Source organism: Pelodiscus sinensis, chromosome 1 (genome assembly GCF_049634645.1).
Source record: "Pelodiscus sinensis isolate JC-2024 chromosome 1, ASM4963464v1, whole genome shotgun sequence".
In the NCBI taxonomy this organism is placed as follows: domain Eukaryota; kingdom Metazoa; phylum Chordata; order Testudines; family Trionychidae; genus Pelodiscus; species Pelodiscus sinensis.
In genome coordinates this window covers 137,497,753-137,513,537 of record NC_134711.1, presented here as the reverse complement: position 1 = coordinate 137,513,537, position 15,785 = coordinate 137,497,753, and the positions used below count along the sequence as shown (strand labels likewise).

The window sequence follows — 15,785 nt, the reverse complement described above, 5'->3', positions numbered from 1 at the left end:
TGGGACACACCTGGAATGAGACTCCTTTCATAAAATGGAAAGGAAGGAGTGTGATAGCAGGGACAGTTATACACACGAATGACCACAGAGTTTAAGGAAGTGCCTCAGCCCTGTGGAGCAGCTGCTGGCTAGCAGCATGGCTCCTGCTACTCCCGGCCTACCTTGGAGAGCAGCTGCCAGTTACGGCATGGCTCCCACTGCCCAGATGACCATGCCACATATACACTGGCAATCTGTGCCACTTTGAGCTGGCCCTGGTGAGAAGATGGTGAGTGACCTGTGTGGCCCCAGGAGATCATGCCATATACTACCCCGCCCTGGGGAAAAGCCAGTGGGTAGCCTGTGTGCCCACCCCTCCACCCTGGAAAGCAGCTGGCAGACAGTCTATGCCCAGTCCTCACCCTGGTTCGGCCCCAGGGAGAAGCTGGCAGGTAGCCTGAGTGACCCTTCTCCAAGATGAAATTGATGGCCATCCCCTGACTCTTGCATCCCTCACCCCCGAGCTCCTCCTCACCCTCCAACCCTAACTGCTTGACCCCCCACATACGTAAGCCCTGCCCTGACTCCTGCACACTCCACACCCTCAGCCCTGAAGGATTTCAACAACACCAAGTAAGTGTTCTACTACTTAATATTACTTTTGTTCTTATTAAACCCAGTGTAAATAATTACTACCTGAGGGGGACAATAGCAATGCATCTCTCTCATTTGTAAAAGGGGTGAACAACTTATGAGCTCACTTTGTATAAACTTTAATGGATAGAAACACATTTATTTGGAGTTTTGGTTCCTTTGGAGCTGTGCATTTGGGTGCTGCATCAGGTCCCTGTGACTGAGCTACTCTAAGAGCTGAGCTACTCTAAGTGTCTGTATTGGTTGCTGTGGGCTGCGACCCCAACTCAGTGACTTCACTTGGAAAGGCCAGAGGTTGTGGCTCAGCAGAGCAGGGTGGTGGGGCACCCCAGAGGGCAGGTAGGTGAGCTCAGTGGTATGATCAGCCCATCAGGTAACAATCTCAAGGGACCTCTGTTACCAAACCAAAAAACACACATTTTTTGCGTATCTAATGGAGTTGGTTTTATGACTGTTTGAACCATTGTGAAAGCTAATTAGAAACTGATTGCTCTCTTCCATTTGGCTCAAAGTAATTTACCAGCAACATTCTCCCTCCAGCATTACACTCAAAAAAGCTGAACTCATGTATATTTACAATATCTTATGCCTCAGGACGTTCTCACTGAAAAGTGCATGTTATTATTAGATAGTCCAGATTTTAGGGGTAAGCAAAATAGTGTGCAGTATTTAGGGGAAAGAGAGCAAGAAGTAGACTATTTTGCCTCTTGAAAAAGTGGCCAATTCACTATGTCATGGATTACTCACCACCAATCCAGCGTGGCCTCTTTGGTGACAAGCAGGATTCACGAACTGGGAACAGAACACTTGACTCGCAGTCCTGGCCCAGCTGCAAGAGATCAGATAAATTCATGAAGTTACCAGTTGAAGATTCCTGCTAATATGTCCAGTACAGAACTACAGAAATTAAAGAATTGAATATAAAGCTTTAAACCTTGAGATCACCAACTCTGATCCAGATCTAAGTCAGAAGGAACAGATGAATCTAGACAACAAGGCTGTTTTCTTCAGATTCAAGATCTCTTCCTCTCCATGCTCACCTAGTCCTACCCAAATCCCCTGTAGAGTTCCCCCCTCCTCATATTCAGGATACTTAATCTGGGAGCAGTTGAGCAGCCATCACATGGCCCTGGCCCCTCACTCTTCCACCAAGCCCACCACCACCAGCTTACCTTCCACATCTAAAGAAGGTGAGCGCTGCTGCACAGCTCTGCTGAGGAAATAGGCAGGACTCAAATTCTTTGTACACACCCTAGAGCAGGGGTAGGGAACCCAAGGCTTGCCTGGACCCGGCTGAGGTTTGGGGCTCTCCCCTCCGCTAGTGCTCTAGTCCCCACTGTTGTTCTCCACTTGCGGATGGAGCAAACAAACCCTATTAGCTTGGGCCTGAATGATTTTTCTGTGGGTCAGTGGCCCCTGACCCAAAAAAGGTTCTCTGCTCCTGCCCTACAGAGAATTTAGCCTCACATTCCTTTGATAATCACTTATTACTTCCAGGTTCTCCCTCAATCTCTTCTCACTACCAAAATCCAACTGTGTCCATAAGTCTTTTTTGTTTACATTCAAGGTACAGGCAGTCCCCGGGTTACATACAAGATAGGGACTGTAGGTTTGTTCTTAAGTTGAATCTGTATGTAAGTCGGAACTGGCGTCCAGATTCAGCCGCTGCTGAAACTGACCAGCGCTGACTACAGGAAGCCCGAGGCAGAGTTGCTCTGCCCCGGGCTTCCTGGAATCAGCCTCTGATCAGTTTCAACAGGCTGAATCTGGACGCCAGTTCCGACTTACATACAGATTCAACTTAAGAACCCCAGGCGTCCCCAAGTCAACTGCTGCTGAAACTGATCAGCGGCTGATTCCAGGAAGCCCGGGGCAGAGCAACTCTGCCTCGGGCTTCCTGTAGTCAGCGCTGGTCAGTTTCAGCAGCGGCTGACTTGGGGACGCCTGGGGCAGAGCACCTGGGGTGCTGCTGGGTTGTTCCAGTAGCACTGCTCCTCGGCGCTACTGGACCAATCCACCAGCACCCCAGCTGCTCTGCCCCAGGCGTCTTGATTCAGCCGCTGCTGAAACTGACCAGCAGCGGCTGAATCAGGACACCTGGGGCAGAGCAGTTGGGGTGCTGCCGGGTTGGTCGAGTAACGCCCAGAGCGGTGCTGCGGGACCAACCGGCAGCGCCCCAGCTGCTCTACCACATGCGTCCGGAGAAAAGCCTGGACTGCTGGGGGGGGGGGGTACTAGCTGCGCCCCCCCCCCAGAAGACCAGGGAGACGCGGGCGGGGGACCGAGATGCACCGCGGTCCCGCCGCCCGGGTCCTCTGTGGCTTTGCTCCGCCTCTCCCTGGTCTGCTGGAGACCAGCAGACCAGGGAGACGGGGAGCAAAGCCGCGGAACACGCCGGCAGCGGGACAGCCGCGGCGCGTCCGGGCTGTCCGCTGCCCGCGTGCGCCGCGGCTTTGCTCCCAGTCTTCCTGGTCTGGGGAGACGTGGAGCAAAGCCGCGGAGCACGCCGGCAGCGGAACAGCTGCAGCGCGTCTGGGCTGTCCGCTGCCCGTGTGCTCCCTGGCTTTGCTCCCCGTCTCACTGGTCTGCTGGTCTCCAGCAGACCAGGGAGACAGGCAGCAAACCCCGTTCGTATCTGTGGATCCGACATAAGTCGGATCTGCGTAACTCGGGGACTGCCTGTACATGATCCCCTTCATAATCACATCTAATACTAAATGAGCTCCCTTCTCCAGATTCTGTAGTCTTCTCTTACCCTTGAAATCCCATTGTTCTGGCTTGGTATGGTCTTCAAGAGCATTTCCTCCAAGTGCTGCTGTTTGGTTTCTCGTAGAGCTTCACAGAAGATTGAAAAGGCTTCGGGGCCCCTCTTGGGCAGCAGATTGAGTAATTCCACATTTTGGCTGAAACTCCCATCCTTGGCCTGGATTCACAGAAAGGAAAATTAAGAAATCAGGAAAAAAAAAAAAAAAAAAAGCACCCACAAAAAACACCACATCAAAAAACCCATCCAGAATTCATTTTAAAATGCATCTCAAAATTAGTTTAAAATCTCTCTTCCCTCAGTTGAAATGCTTCATCATCATGGCTTCTATGATGAGTATCTTTATTTAATTTTTCATATTTCCCTCTACTCCATTCTCATCCCCATTTCTCTGTATGGTACATATCCTCTACTTCCTTTATTTCCACACTCTGTGTTCTAACACAATTCCCATCATATCCCACCCACCCAGTTCCAGGTACCATATAGCGATAGAAATATCTGTCAGAAAACGTACTAAGAAAACATTATGGTTATATAGTTAATTTGAAAAAAAGTGAGAAAATGCTATACATGAGTATCTAAAGTGGTAGGAAAAAACTATGACATAGTATTTGAGAAATAATATATGCTTGCGTAAGTAAAGACAAATGTAATAAGAAATATCATTTATGTATGAACATTAACAGTTTTAGATGAAATTTCTTAGGGTTTAAAAAAGAAAAACTGTAGGAATTAGTACTGCTACATTGTGGTCATTTTTAGCTAGAATTCATCAAAATGGTCTGTCCCATGCACCTTTTGATGTCCAAAAGGGGGCTCACAGGAAAAGGAATCTCCAAAAACTTTTTAATCTTACAAGATGTGCAAGGAATGAAACAAGGGCCCCTGCAGAGCCCTCCATCATTCACTATGAACTCCACTATATTATTTCCACTGTTCAGGTAAATTAGCTATATAGATAAATGCACCTCAGCCTTCTATAGGTGAAGCTACTACAAGTTGCCAACTATATAGTTAGATTTACTTACACCTTATCTGATCAAAATCTAATTTTGAGCAGGATATTACGATTTTTTTCTTCTTGTCAAATTACAATAAGTACAAGTTTATCAGACAGTCAAGTAGTCACTTGATTAGTCGCTTCATCCCCCACCCCATCATTGCTGTCTTTATCAGAGAGGCAGGAAGGGGGGGGGGGGAGCAGGAGCTGGTGCTGGAGGGAGCTGGCTTAAAAACTAGTTCCCCCCAGCACCCTCTCCACAGGGGGCAGGGGAGGCAAGCGTCCCTGCTGCTGTGCCTCTCCCTTTGAAATGTACAAAAGTCACCCGCAGTTCTTGTACATTTCAAAGGGAGAGGCGCAGTGGGACAGCAGGTGTCCCCCTTACTGACTAATCAAGTAATAGATGGAATTCCATAGGCTTCTCGATTAGCTGATAATCAAAATTTAACATCCCTATGCCAAATGTCACCTATTACTTATTGTTTTATTGCTAATGATATTTTTTTAAAAAAGGTCCTTGGGAATATTTCTATGCCAGGGAATTTTTTTACTTTTCTCTTTTTGTAGTTCAAAACAGTGGGGCTGGTTTTGATCTTTCATTTTTCCCTCTAAGTCAGAGGTGAAACCCTCAAAATTCCATCCTAAAAAGCAAAAAAAATTGTAAACTTATAACCACCTAAAAAGAGATGTATATCCCAACTGATTATTACCCTATTGCACCAAATGGGGCGGGGAGGGGGGAATGATTTTTGATGAGGAGCCACTCCAATATTCTGGAAAGTGGTTGAGGGCTGCACTTTTCCAGGATATTAATGGAGGAGACACAGGGTCTGGGATGGAGATTGGGTGCAGAAGGGAGTTTGGGTAAGGGACTGGGGTGAAGGAAGAGGTCTGGGATTTGGGAGGGAGTTTGGGCAGAGGCGGCAGTTGTGACCTGGGGCAGTGAACTGGGGTGCTGGAGGGTACAAGGGTTTGGGGTGTGACCTAGGTCAGGTGATTGGAATGTAGGGTCTGGGAGGGGCTATGGATTCAGGAGGGGGATAGAGGGTTGGCTTATGGGCAGTGTTCCCTGTAACATTTTCTGTCCTTGAGCGGGTTGAATTTTCTTTTGGACAGGTTGAAATTTCTTATGTGCACCATCAATATTGAGGGAGGGGTGTATATGGATGTGCACCACCAATACAAACACCACACACACATACAATTTTAAGCAGTCCATATGTGGGGAAGAAAATATATTAAAACAAGGGATATTTAACAAGGAACAATGCTTACGATATTAAACATGAAATCTAATAAAAAAGAAAATTAACACTACCCTTGGAGCACATGTATCAACCTAACAGCTCAAGCTAGTACTTGCTACTTCTGACTCATAAGAGACAAGAACTCTACCAAATAGCACAGGATCTGATCTTAATGCAATACAATATACCATGTATTAATTAGTAAAACACAAGTTTAAAAAAAAAATCAGTAAGTTCAGAGTTGTAGATCTCTGCAACACCCCACAAACTTCTGTTAAAAGAATCTTTTTCTTTCTTATCTTAGGCCATTAACACCTCATTCAAACTTTGTTTGAAATGTAATCATGCAAATGTCTTGGCACACAGGCTTCCCTAGCAACCTGCTACCTCCTGCAACCCAGTCAGAGAGGACTGCAGCTAGTCAGACACCCCAAAGAAACTGCCCCCCTCCACCTCACTGTACAGATGCTAGCACCCACCCACGGCCTCTTTCCCACACCTACACCATATAGTCAGCCCCTTATCTCCCCCTTCCCAGGTGGCTTGAGTGTGCTGAGTTTCTGCCTCTCTCCCCCCTACAGAGGGACAAGCTAAAGTCCCCTCCCCTTTGACTCCTCATCAGCCAATTACTTACTTACTCCTCCCCATCCCCTAATTGCCTCCCTTTTTACCAGCTCTGGGAGCTTCAGTTCAAGCAGGCAGCTAGCTGGATTTAGCTGTTTGGCTCAGAGGGAGCCCCTCTCCCCACCAATCAGCTGTGCTCTATCCCTGCACAGGAGCTTTGAACTTCTGAGTGGAGCCCAGAAAACTGCTGCACAAGCATGCAGCTTACAGGGAACCTTGCTTATGGGGGGCATGGGAACAGGAGTGGGGGGACAGAGAGTTGGGGGGAAGGGCTGGGGTGCCATAGGCAGGCTCAGGCTGACAGACTTACCTGGGCAACTCCCAGCCAGCAGCCCAGCAGGTTTCTCAGTCAGCTTTCTGCTTGCCCCACCCACGCACAGGTTACAGGGGTCATGTGCCTCTGTGAATAAGAGCCTAAGGGGAAGGGCAAAGTGGTGCTTCAAGAACTGCACTGCCTATACTTCAGTCTGTGCTAGGGGCAGGGGCAAGAGCAGTTTGTAAAACACCACTCCCACCCTGCCCCAGGCTCATAGCTGAGAAAGAGAAGCAGCTGCTTTTCTGAGCCACAGGTGGGGGGTGCATGGCAAGCAGCTACAGTCGTGGGCCGGAGCTAGTGGTTTGGTAGGCTGGATCCAGCCACATTTTGCCCAGCCCTGAGCTAGGGCAATAATAGCATCTTGCTTATCTTCTAATTTCTGTTTGCAACCATTAGGCCACTTCCTATCCCATGTTCTTAAAGCAGCTTACACAACATGTTTTAAACAATTTTATTAGAGAAGCAACTCACGGCCACAATCAGGATTGGCCCCAATGTACAGGCACATAATGTACAAACACATGAGTGTATTTCAACATTCTAGCACACTTTTGGATGTGGGTATTATTTCTGTTTTTATAGGTAGGGAAACAGAGACTTGCAAAGATCACATTGCATGACTATAGCAGTGATCTGATCACAACCATACCATAATCATAGAACCATAGGGCTGGAAGAGACGTCAGGAGGTCGAGTCCAGCCCCCTGCCCAAAGCAGGACAAATCCCAACTAAATCATCCCAGCCAGGACTTTGTCAAACTGAGACTTAAAAACCTCTAAGGATGGAGATTCCACTACTTCCCTAGGGAACCCATTTCAGTGCTTCACCACCCTCCTAGGGAAATAGTTTTTCCTAATATCCAATTTAGACCTTCCCACTGCAACTTGAGACCATTGCTCCTTGTTCTGCCAGCCATCGCTACTGAGAACAGCCTCTCTCCATCCTCTTTGGAACCTCCCTTCAGGAAGTTGAAGGCTGCTATCAAATCCCCCCCTCACTCTTCTCTTCTGCAGACTAAATAAGCCCAAATCCCTCAGCCTCTCTTCACAGGACATGTGCTTCAGCCCCCTAATCATTTTGGTTGCCCTCTGTGGGACCCTTTCCAATGCGTCCACATCCTTTCTATAGTGGGGAGCCCAGAACTAGATGCAATACTCCAGATGTGGCCTCACCAATGCTGAATAGAGGGGAATTATCACTTATTTAGACCTGCGTGCAATGCTCCTCCTAATGCAATCTAACATTCCATTTGCCTTCTTGGCTACAAGAGCACACTGATGACTCATATCCAGCATCTCATCCACTGTTATCCCCAGGTCCTTTTCCACCCAACTGCTACTTAGCCATTTGGTCCCCAGCCTGTAACAATAGTTGGGATTCTTCTGTCCCAAGTGCAGGACTATGCACTTGTCCTTGTTGAACCTCATCAGATTTCTTTGGGCACAATCCTCTAATCTGTCTAGGTCACTCTGGATCCTATCCCTGCCCTCCAACATAACTACCTCTCCCCCTAGCTTAGTGTCAGCCGCAAACTTGCTGAGGGTGCAATCCATCCCCTTATCCAGGTCATTAAAGATGTTGAACAAAACCAGTCCTAAAACGGATCCTTGGGGCACTCCGCTAGAAACCGATTGCCAACCTGACATCGACCCATTAATTACTACCCGTCGGGCCAGACAGTCTAGCCAGCTTTCTATCTTACAGTCCATGTATCCCATCCATACTTCCTTAACTTGCTGGCAAGAATATTGTGGGAGACCATATGACAAGCTTTGCTAAAGTCAAGGTATATCACACCCACCAACTTTCCCATATCCTCAGAGCCAGTTTCCTCATCATAGAAGCTAATCAGATTGGTCAGGCATGACTTGCCCTTGGTGAATCCATGTTGACTATTCCTGATCACTTTCCCCTCTTCCAAGTGAATCAAAATGAATTCCATGAGGATCCCCTCCAAGATTTTTCCAGGGACTGAGGTATGGCTGACTGGTCTATAGTTTCCTGGATTGTCCTTCTTCCCTTTTTTAAAGGGACTACATTCGCCTTTTTCCAATCATCCGGGATCTCTCCCAATTTCCATGAGTTTTCAAAGATAATGGCCAAAGGCTCTGCAATGACACTCGCCAACTCCCTCAATACTCTCAGATGCATTAAATCCAGACCCATGCTTTTATGAATAGTTCATAACCTGTTCTTTCTCCACCAACGGCTGCCCACCTCCTTCCCATACTGCATTGCCAAGTGCAGCAGTCTGGGAGCTGACCTTGTCTGTGAAGACAGAGGCAAAGAAAGCATTGAGTACTTCAGCTTTTCCCACATCACCTGTCACTAGGTTACCTCCCTCATCCAGTAAGGGTCCCACACCCTCTCTGATCACCCTTTTATTGCTAATACTAATAATCAGGGCTTGACAAGCAGCGGCAAGCCCTGCTCACCAGCCGCGCGATTTGGCACGCTGCGCATGCACTGATTGCGCTGTGGCGCCATGCCGGCTTAAAATCTACTCACCCCAGGAGAATAGATTGACTAATTTGTCGAATCCTGATAATAATAATAATTATTATTATTAACAGACATGTTTTTAAAAAACCTGAAAACCTTTGTTTGTTCACCTCTTTAACTTACAAGATTCATGTTGCATGAAGATCCACTTTTCCTTTACGTATTTTTGTTAAAAACCTCTGCTTTCATCATGACCTATTAAAAATAGAAACAAAAGACAGAACTATGAAGTGCTACATAGTTCTGTCTTTTGTTTCAGATATGCAGCCGTGTTAGTCTGGTCTCTCTATCACTATTAAAAATAGAGGTTCTGACCCACTCTCTCACAGAAAAACCTAAGACATATGATCCACTCACTGCTAACATGACAAGTGCATGCAAATAGCATTCTGTTCCTCTCTCTCCTTATATCATGAAACATTTGCTTGCTTGAGCTTCTACACTGCTGTCTCCCATCTCTGAATCAACAAACTGCTATTTAAATATGATTTATTCCTCCCTATGCTATGACCTATGAGGGAAGGCTGAAAGAACTAGGCTTGCATAGTTTAGAAAAGAGAAGACTGAGGGGGGGGCATAATAGCAGTTTTCAAGTATCTAAAAGGGTATTACAAGAAGGAGAGAGAAAAATTGTTCTCCTTGGCTTCTGATGATAGTACAAGAAGCAATGGACTTAAATTGCAGCAAGGGAGGTTTAGGTTGGACATTAGAAAAAAAATCCTAACTGTTATGGTGGTTATATACTGGAATAAATTGCCTAGAAAGGTTGTGGAGTCTCCATCACTGGAGATAGTTAAAAGCAGATTAGACAGACATCTATTAGGGATAATCTAGATCAGGGCTACTCAACAGGCAGCCCACAGCCTGGTTTGGGATTACACAGGGCTCAATACGTGGCCTGTGGGTGGGATTCTTTGAATATGACATCCACTGGGAATACGCTCCACAACGGCATCTCCCAGGCAGAGTGAGCACTGAAAGATGCAAGCAGACAGGCTGGCTAGAACACGTGGGTACAGGGTGTTGGCTTTTCTAGCCCCAGAGAGGCGCCAGGAGCACCAGGGCATTATAGGAAGTGCTTTATATTCGTGCCCGTCAGTGTAAAATAAACTATTTGCACATATATTTGCATGTATATGCAACCACAGTTAAGTTGCGGTCCTCAGCATGTGCTGTGAGTATCATTGTGGCCCCCAGGGCTTCCAAAGTTGAGTAGCCCTGATCTAAATGGTGTTTGGTCCTACCATGAGGGCAGGGGACTGGACTTGATAACCTCTCGAGGACCCTTCCAGTTCTGGTATTCTAGGATTCTATCATCAGTGATGATCCCTCAATTCAAGGATGATCAAGTTTAATATCAAGGAAACATAGTTTAAAGATGAAACCATATCCAGAACTTTGTAGATATTGAGGGATAGGCACTAGTGTGTGTGTGTGGAGGAGGGAGGGGGGTGAGCTGGACATTGACCAGTTTAGACTGTTAACTTGAAATTAACATTGACATGGGGCTGGCGAAATCAGCATACCACAGAAAACAAAATTAACAATTGCTGAGGCCAAAGAGGAGCGTGAGAGATACCAACACGGCTACATTTCTATTACTATGTAGTTTGCTACCTGTATCGTTTCCATCATCTCTGTGGTGATAATATCCCGCCCTATCAGATGCTCCAGCAACTCCTTCAACACCAACTGCTTTGCAAGGGACACCCGGTTCTTCTTTAGTGCCTCTTGGTGACATCGCTGCATGCCCCATGCACCCAGCATCCTGACAGAGGGGAAAGGGAAAGAAAACACACAAGGCCCAGAGGTGCGAAGGCTGCCACTGGCCGCGGACACACGCTCTGCAGCAGGCGGGGCCCTGGGGCAGAGACGAGGGGCACCAGCTCCCAGCACTATGCCCCTGGCCCAGGGCCCTCGGCTACTGCCGCCCAGCCCACCCAAAGCAGCACCTGGCCCCTCCCCCACACTCCTGGCCCCCAGCTGTTCCCGCCATACCGCGCTCCTCCCCGCCCGCCGGGGGTGACTTACTGGCTGGCTATTCGCGCTCCTCCCCCCGCAAGGGCCCCTAAGGCTGTTCTACTTCCGTCCCCTAGCGCGAGCTTTCTTACACGGGTCACTCACCTACTCCGCCCGCGCGCTCCCTCCCAGCACCCGGCGCGCGCCTGTTTCTCTGTGCCGCGGTTTCAAACAGGGCCACCCGCTCCTTTGAATCACGTGGGCCAGACTCCTGCGCGGGAAGCCTTCCCTCTGGGATAGCCTCGGCGGCCCCTAGCACAATCAGGCACCATCGATACGCACATGCGCAGTCCTCCCCTCTCCGTTCCTCCCCCCCTCCCGATGCGCATGGGCCCTGACTCTGAGGGTATTTCCAATATGGCTGTGTGGAATGTGCGCGCATGCGGGGTGAGGGGCCCACGAGCCGGATGCCAAGCGCGCAGCGGGGGCGCTGGCCAGGTCCGGCCCCGCGCTCGCGGCGGGAAGGGCTTGTTTTTGGCCTCCTCGGCAGGTGGTTGCGTCTTCGGGGGCCAAGGGGAGACAGTGCGGGGGTGCCCCGCGGCCCGCCACAGCCCCAGACTGCAGGCTAGGCAAACTTCAGAGCTTGGGGTAGTAGCTTCTGTGGGCCCCCCGGTTCGGGAAGGGGGGCGGTCTGGGGTAGGCAAAGGAGGATGGTGCCTGTGTGATGCTGACGGGGAATTAAACCTGAGGCCTTTGGAAGCCTCTACTGCATGAACTAAAGGTCGGCTAGCTATTGGCTAACGCAGTAGAGCAGGGCTACTCCCTTTGAAAGCCCTGGGGGCCACGATGTTATTCGCAACACATGCTGAGGGCTGCAACTTAAGTGTGGTTGCATAGACATGCAAATATATATGCAAATAGCTTCTTTCACAATTCACAGGCATGAACCCAAAGAGTAAGGCAAGACTACACAACACACAGGCCCCAGTTAAATCGTAGTGTTGATATTAATACAATGCAATATTTCCACCCATATGACAGCACATTTAATGAGCAATGACAGTCCAGGAATTTAACTACTAAAGCTCATACCAACAGAAGATCATTATATTGATAACTTTTTTGTTTTGGCTCCCACTTGCAAGCCCGGTGTGTTGAGCCCCATGTAAACCCAAACCACACAGTGGGCTGCAAACAAACAGTCCACATGCAACCCATGGGCTGTGTGTTGAGTAGCCACCTTGTAGAGCATTATTCTCTCTGTAAATGCTCTGAGGGTATGTCTACATTGCATTCTTCCTTCAAGAGAGGAATGCAAATGCAGACAAACGAAATTGCAAATGAAGCATGGATTTGAATTTCCTGTGCTTCATTTGCACAATGGTAGCCAGCTGCTTTTCCGAAATAGCGTATTTCGAGAAAAAAGGGATTATTTCAATAAGAAACCCTTCCTTCAAAATAACCCTTACTTACTTACTTAAAGGAGTAAAGGTTATTTCGAAGGAAGGGTTTCTTTTCAAAATAACCCCTTTTTTCTTGCAATACGCTATTTCGGAAAAGCGGCCGGCTGCCATTATGCAAATGAAGCATGGGAAATTGCAATTTCGTTTGTCTGCATTTGCATTCCTCTCTCAAAGACATGTAGACATACCCTAAGTGCCCTATATGGGAGAAAAAAACCTTAAAAGTGGCCTCTTGCTCCACTCATCATTTGAAGAAGTGGATTGTGCCCATAAAAGCTCAAGACACTATGTATATATATATATATATATATATATATATATATATATATTGTCTCTAAGGCTATGTCTAGACTGCAAGCCTCTTTCGAAAGAGGCTCTTTCGAAAGATACTTTTGAAAGAGCCTCTTTCGAAAGAGAGCATCTAGACTGCACGTTGAACTTTCGAAAAAGCGGCTTGCTTTTTCGAAAGAAAGCATCCAGTGAGTCTGGATGCTCTCTTTCGAAGAAGCCCTATTTACATTGAAGAACGCCTTCTTACGAAAGAGGAACTTTTGAAAGAAGGCGTTCTTCCTCGTGAAATGAGGTTTACCGCCATCGAAAGAAAAGCCGCGTTCTTTCGATTTAATTTCGAAAGAACGCGGCTGCAGTCTAGACACAGGTGAGGTTTTTTCGAAAAAAGGCTACTTTTTTCGAAAAAACCCCTGAGTCTGGACACAGCCTAAGGGTACACTACAGAGTTTTGTTGGAAAAACGGCTGTTTTTCCAACAAAACTTGCAGAAAGTCCACACTGCAATCACATTCTTTCACAAGTAAATTGAAAGAAGAGAGGGGTTTTTCTAGTATTGATAATTCTCATTCTACAAGGAAGAAGCCTTTTTGTGAAAGAGCTCTTTCGCAAAAGGCGTGTGTGGACTGGGAGGAGGGTTTTTTTGCGGAAGAAGAGGCCTCCAGGAAAAAGCTCAAGTACCCTGGTGGCCACTCCATACAAAGTAAGCACAACACTATAGCTCCTGTCTCTTCTTTTCCAAGCTGTAGGCACCCTGGACAAGGCTTGTGGCAGGAACATAAGAACATAAGAATGACTGTACTGGGTCAGACCAAAGGTCTAGCCCACTAGCCTGTCTGCTGGCAGTGGCCAGCACCAGGTGCCCCAGTGGGGGTGGACCAAAGCGATTTGTCTCGTGCCATCCATCTCCAGCCTCTGACAAACAGAGGCAAGGGACACCATTTCTATCCCCTGGCTAATAACCTTTTATGGACCTAACCTCCATGAAAGTATCTAGCTTCTCTTTAAACTCTGTTATAGTCCTAGCTTTCACTCCTCTGGCAAGGAGTTCCACAGGTTGACTATGCTCTGTGTGAAGAACTTTCTTTTATTAGTTTTAAACCTGCTACCCATTAATTTCATTTGGTGTCCTCTAGTTCTTATATTATGGGAACTAATAAATAAGAAGAAGTTACTCACCCTGTGTAGTAACGATGGTTCTTCGAGATGTGTCCCCGTGGGTGCTCCACTCCAGGTGTCGGGTCCCGTCCCGGCGCCGCTGGTCGGAAGTTTTCCATAGCCGTAGTTGGGCCGGACCGCGCATGCGCGAGCGGAGCGCGCGGCGTTCGCGCCTTTGCAACGGTCCGGCCCCCCCCCCTTGTCAGTTCCTCTCACCGCTCGGTCCCTGAAAGACAAAGCAGAGAGACCCGGAGCGGGGAGGAGGATGGGGCGTGGAGCACCCACGGGGACACATCTCGAAGAACCATCGTTACTACACAGGGTGAGTAACTTCTTCTTCGAGTGGTCCCCGTGGGTGCTCCACTCCAGGTGAGTACAAAGCAGTAACCCAGAACGCGCTCCGGGTCAATTATTTTCTACCGTGGACAGTACTGCAGAGGCTACTGCAGCGTCTGAAGCCCACCTCTTCGTTATGGCATAATGACGTGTGAAAGTTATACTAGAAGCCCAAGTAGCCGCACGGCAAATATCCGCCAGGGGATCTCCCCTTGCAAATGCAGTGGAAGTCGCTACAGCTCTCGTGGAGTGAGCCCGAGGTAATGAAGGAAGAGGTTTGTTTCTAATTGAATGACATTCCATAATACAGAGTGTGATTAATTTTGCAATGCGTTGAGTGGAAAGTGCCTTGCCTTTCGATCTAGGTGCCAAAGATACCAACAACCTGTCGGTTCGTCTCCACTGGCACGTTCTGTCTATGTAGAACGACAGTGCGCGTCGGACGTCAAGAGTGTGAAACAGAGCGTCTCTACTGGAGGAATGAGGTTTGGGATAAAAGGTCGGTAGAACGATAGGTTCATTGATATGGAAAGAAGAACAAACTTTGGGGATAAAGTCCGGATGTAATCGGAGTGTTACTGTGTCCTTGGAAAAAACAGTGAAGGGGGGGCTTGCCATCAGCGCCCCCAATTCCCCTACCCGTCTTGCCGATGTAATTGCAAGCAGGAAGACTGTTTTCATCGTTAAAATATGTAGCGAAACCGATGTCAAGGGCTCAAAAGGTGGGTGCATAATGGTATCCAACACTAGGTCGAGATTCCAGGAAGGAGAGGGCGCGCTTCGTGGCGGATATAAGTTTTGAAGTCCCTTCAAGAATCTTTTTGTAATTGCATGAGAGAAGAGCGCGGAACCCTCTACTGGTTGATGAAAAGCACTGATGGCTGCCAAGTGCACTCTTAAAGACGATAGCGTAAGACCTGACTCTCGTAAATCAAGGATGTAGTCCAAAACGTTCTGTAGAGGAGATGATAGGGGGTGTATATTGTTCTGAATGCACCAGTCAGAAAATCTCCGCCACTTTGCCAGGTAGGTATTCCGTGTAGACTGTTTTCTACTGTGAAGAAGTACTGTCTTGACCTCTTCAGAGCATAGATTTTCATCTCCTTTCAACCAGTGAGAAGCCACGCCGTCAGATGCAGCGACTGCAGCCTGGGGTGTAACAGTGTCCCCCCTTCCTGAGTGAGGAGATCCTGATGGAGAGGAAGAAGGTAAGGTGGCTGGATTGACATCCTGTGTAAGAATGGAAACCAGGCTTGTCTGGGCCATGCTGGAGCTAGGAAAATGACCGTTGCTGCCTCTAACCTGATTTTCTCTAGTGTTCTGGAGATAAGAGGCGTGGGAGGAAACGCATACAGAAGTGCTTTCTTCCACCTGATCAGAAACGCATCGCCGAGAGAGCTCTTGCCGAGCCCCGCTCTCGAGCAATATAGGTGACATTTCTTGTTGTCGTATGTTGCAAATAGGTCTACCAGTGGAGTACCCCATCTCTGGA

At 48.0% G+C, this 15,785-nt stretch overlaps 1 protein-coding gene across 3 annotated transcripts in view; it reads right to left on the bottom strand.

Moving 5' to 3' along the window:
• Positions 1–11,415, bottom strand: part of CASP2 (caspase 2) — a 29,761-nt gene extending 18,346 nt beyond the window's left edge. Inside the window, exons 1-4 of one of the 3 annotated variants that reach the window (XM_006127355.4) lie at positions 11,215–11,415; positions 10,708–10,858; positions 3,389–3,556; positions 1,381–1,462 (exon numbers count right to left, since the gene is read on the bottom strand). In XM_006127355.4, coding sequence (XP_006127417.1) covers positions 1,381–1,462; positions 3,389–3,556; positions 10,708–10,857 — 400 coding nt within the window. In that variant the 5' untranslated portion in view covers position 10,858; positions 11,215–11,415. Of the gene's footprint in view, positions 1–1,380; positions 1,463–3,388; positions 3,557–9,213; positions 9,286–10,707; positions 10,859–11,121; positions 11,176–11,214 lie in introns of those variants that run through there. The other 2 variants (XM_025186806.2, XM_006127356.3) reach the window with 2 other exon arrangements.
• Positions 11,416–15,785: the final 4,370 nt, after the last annotated feature.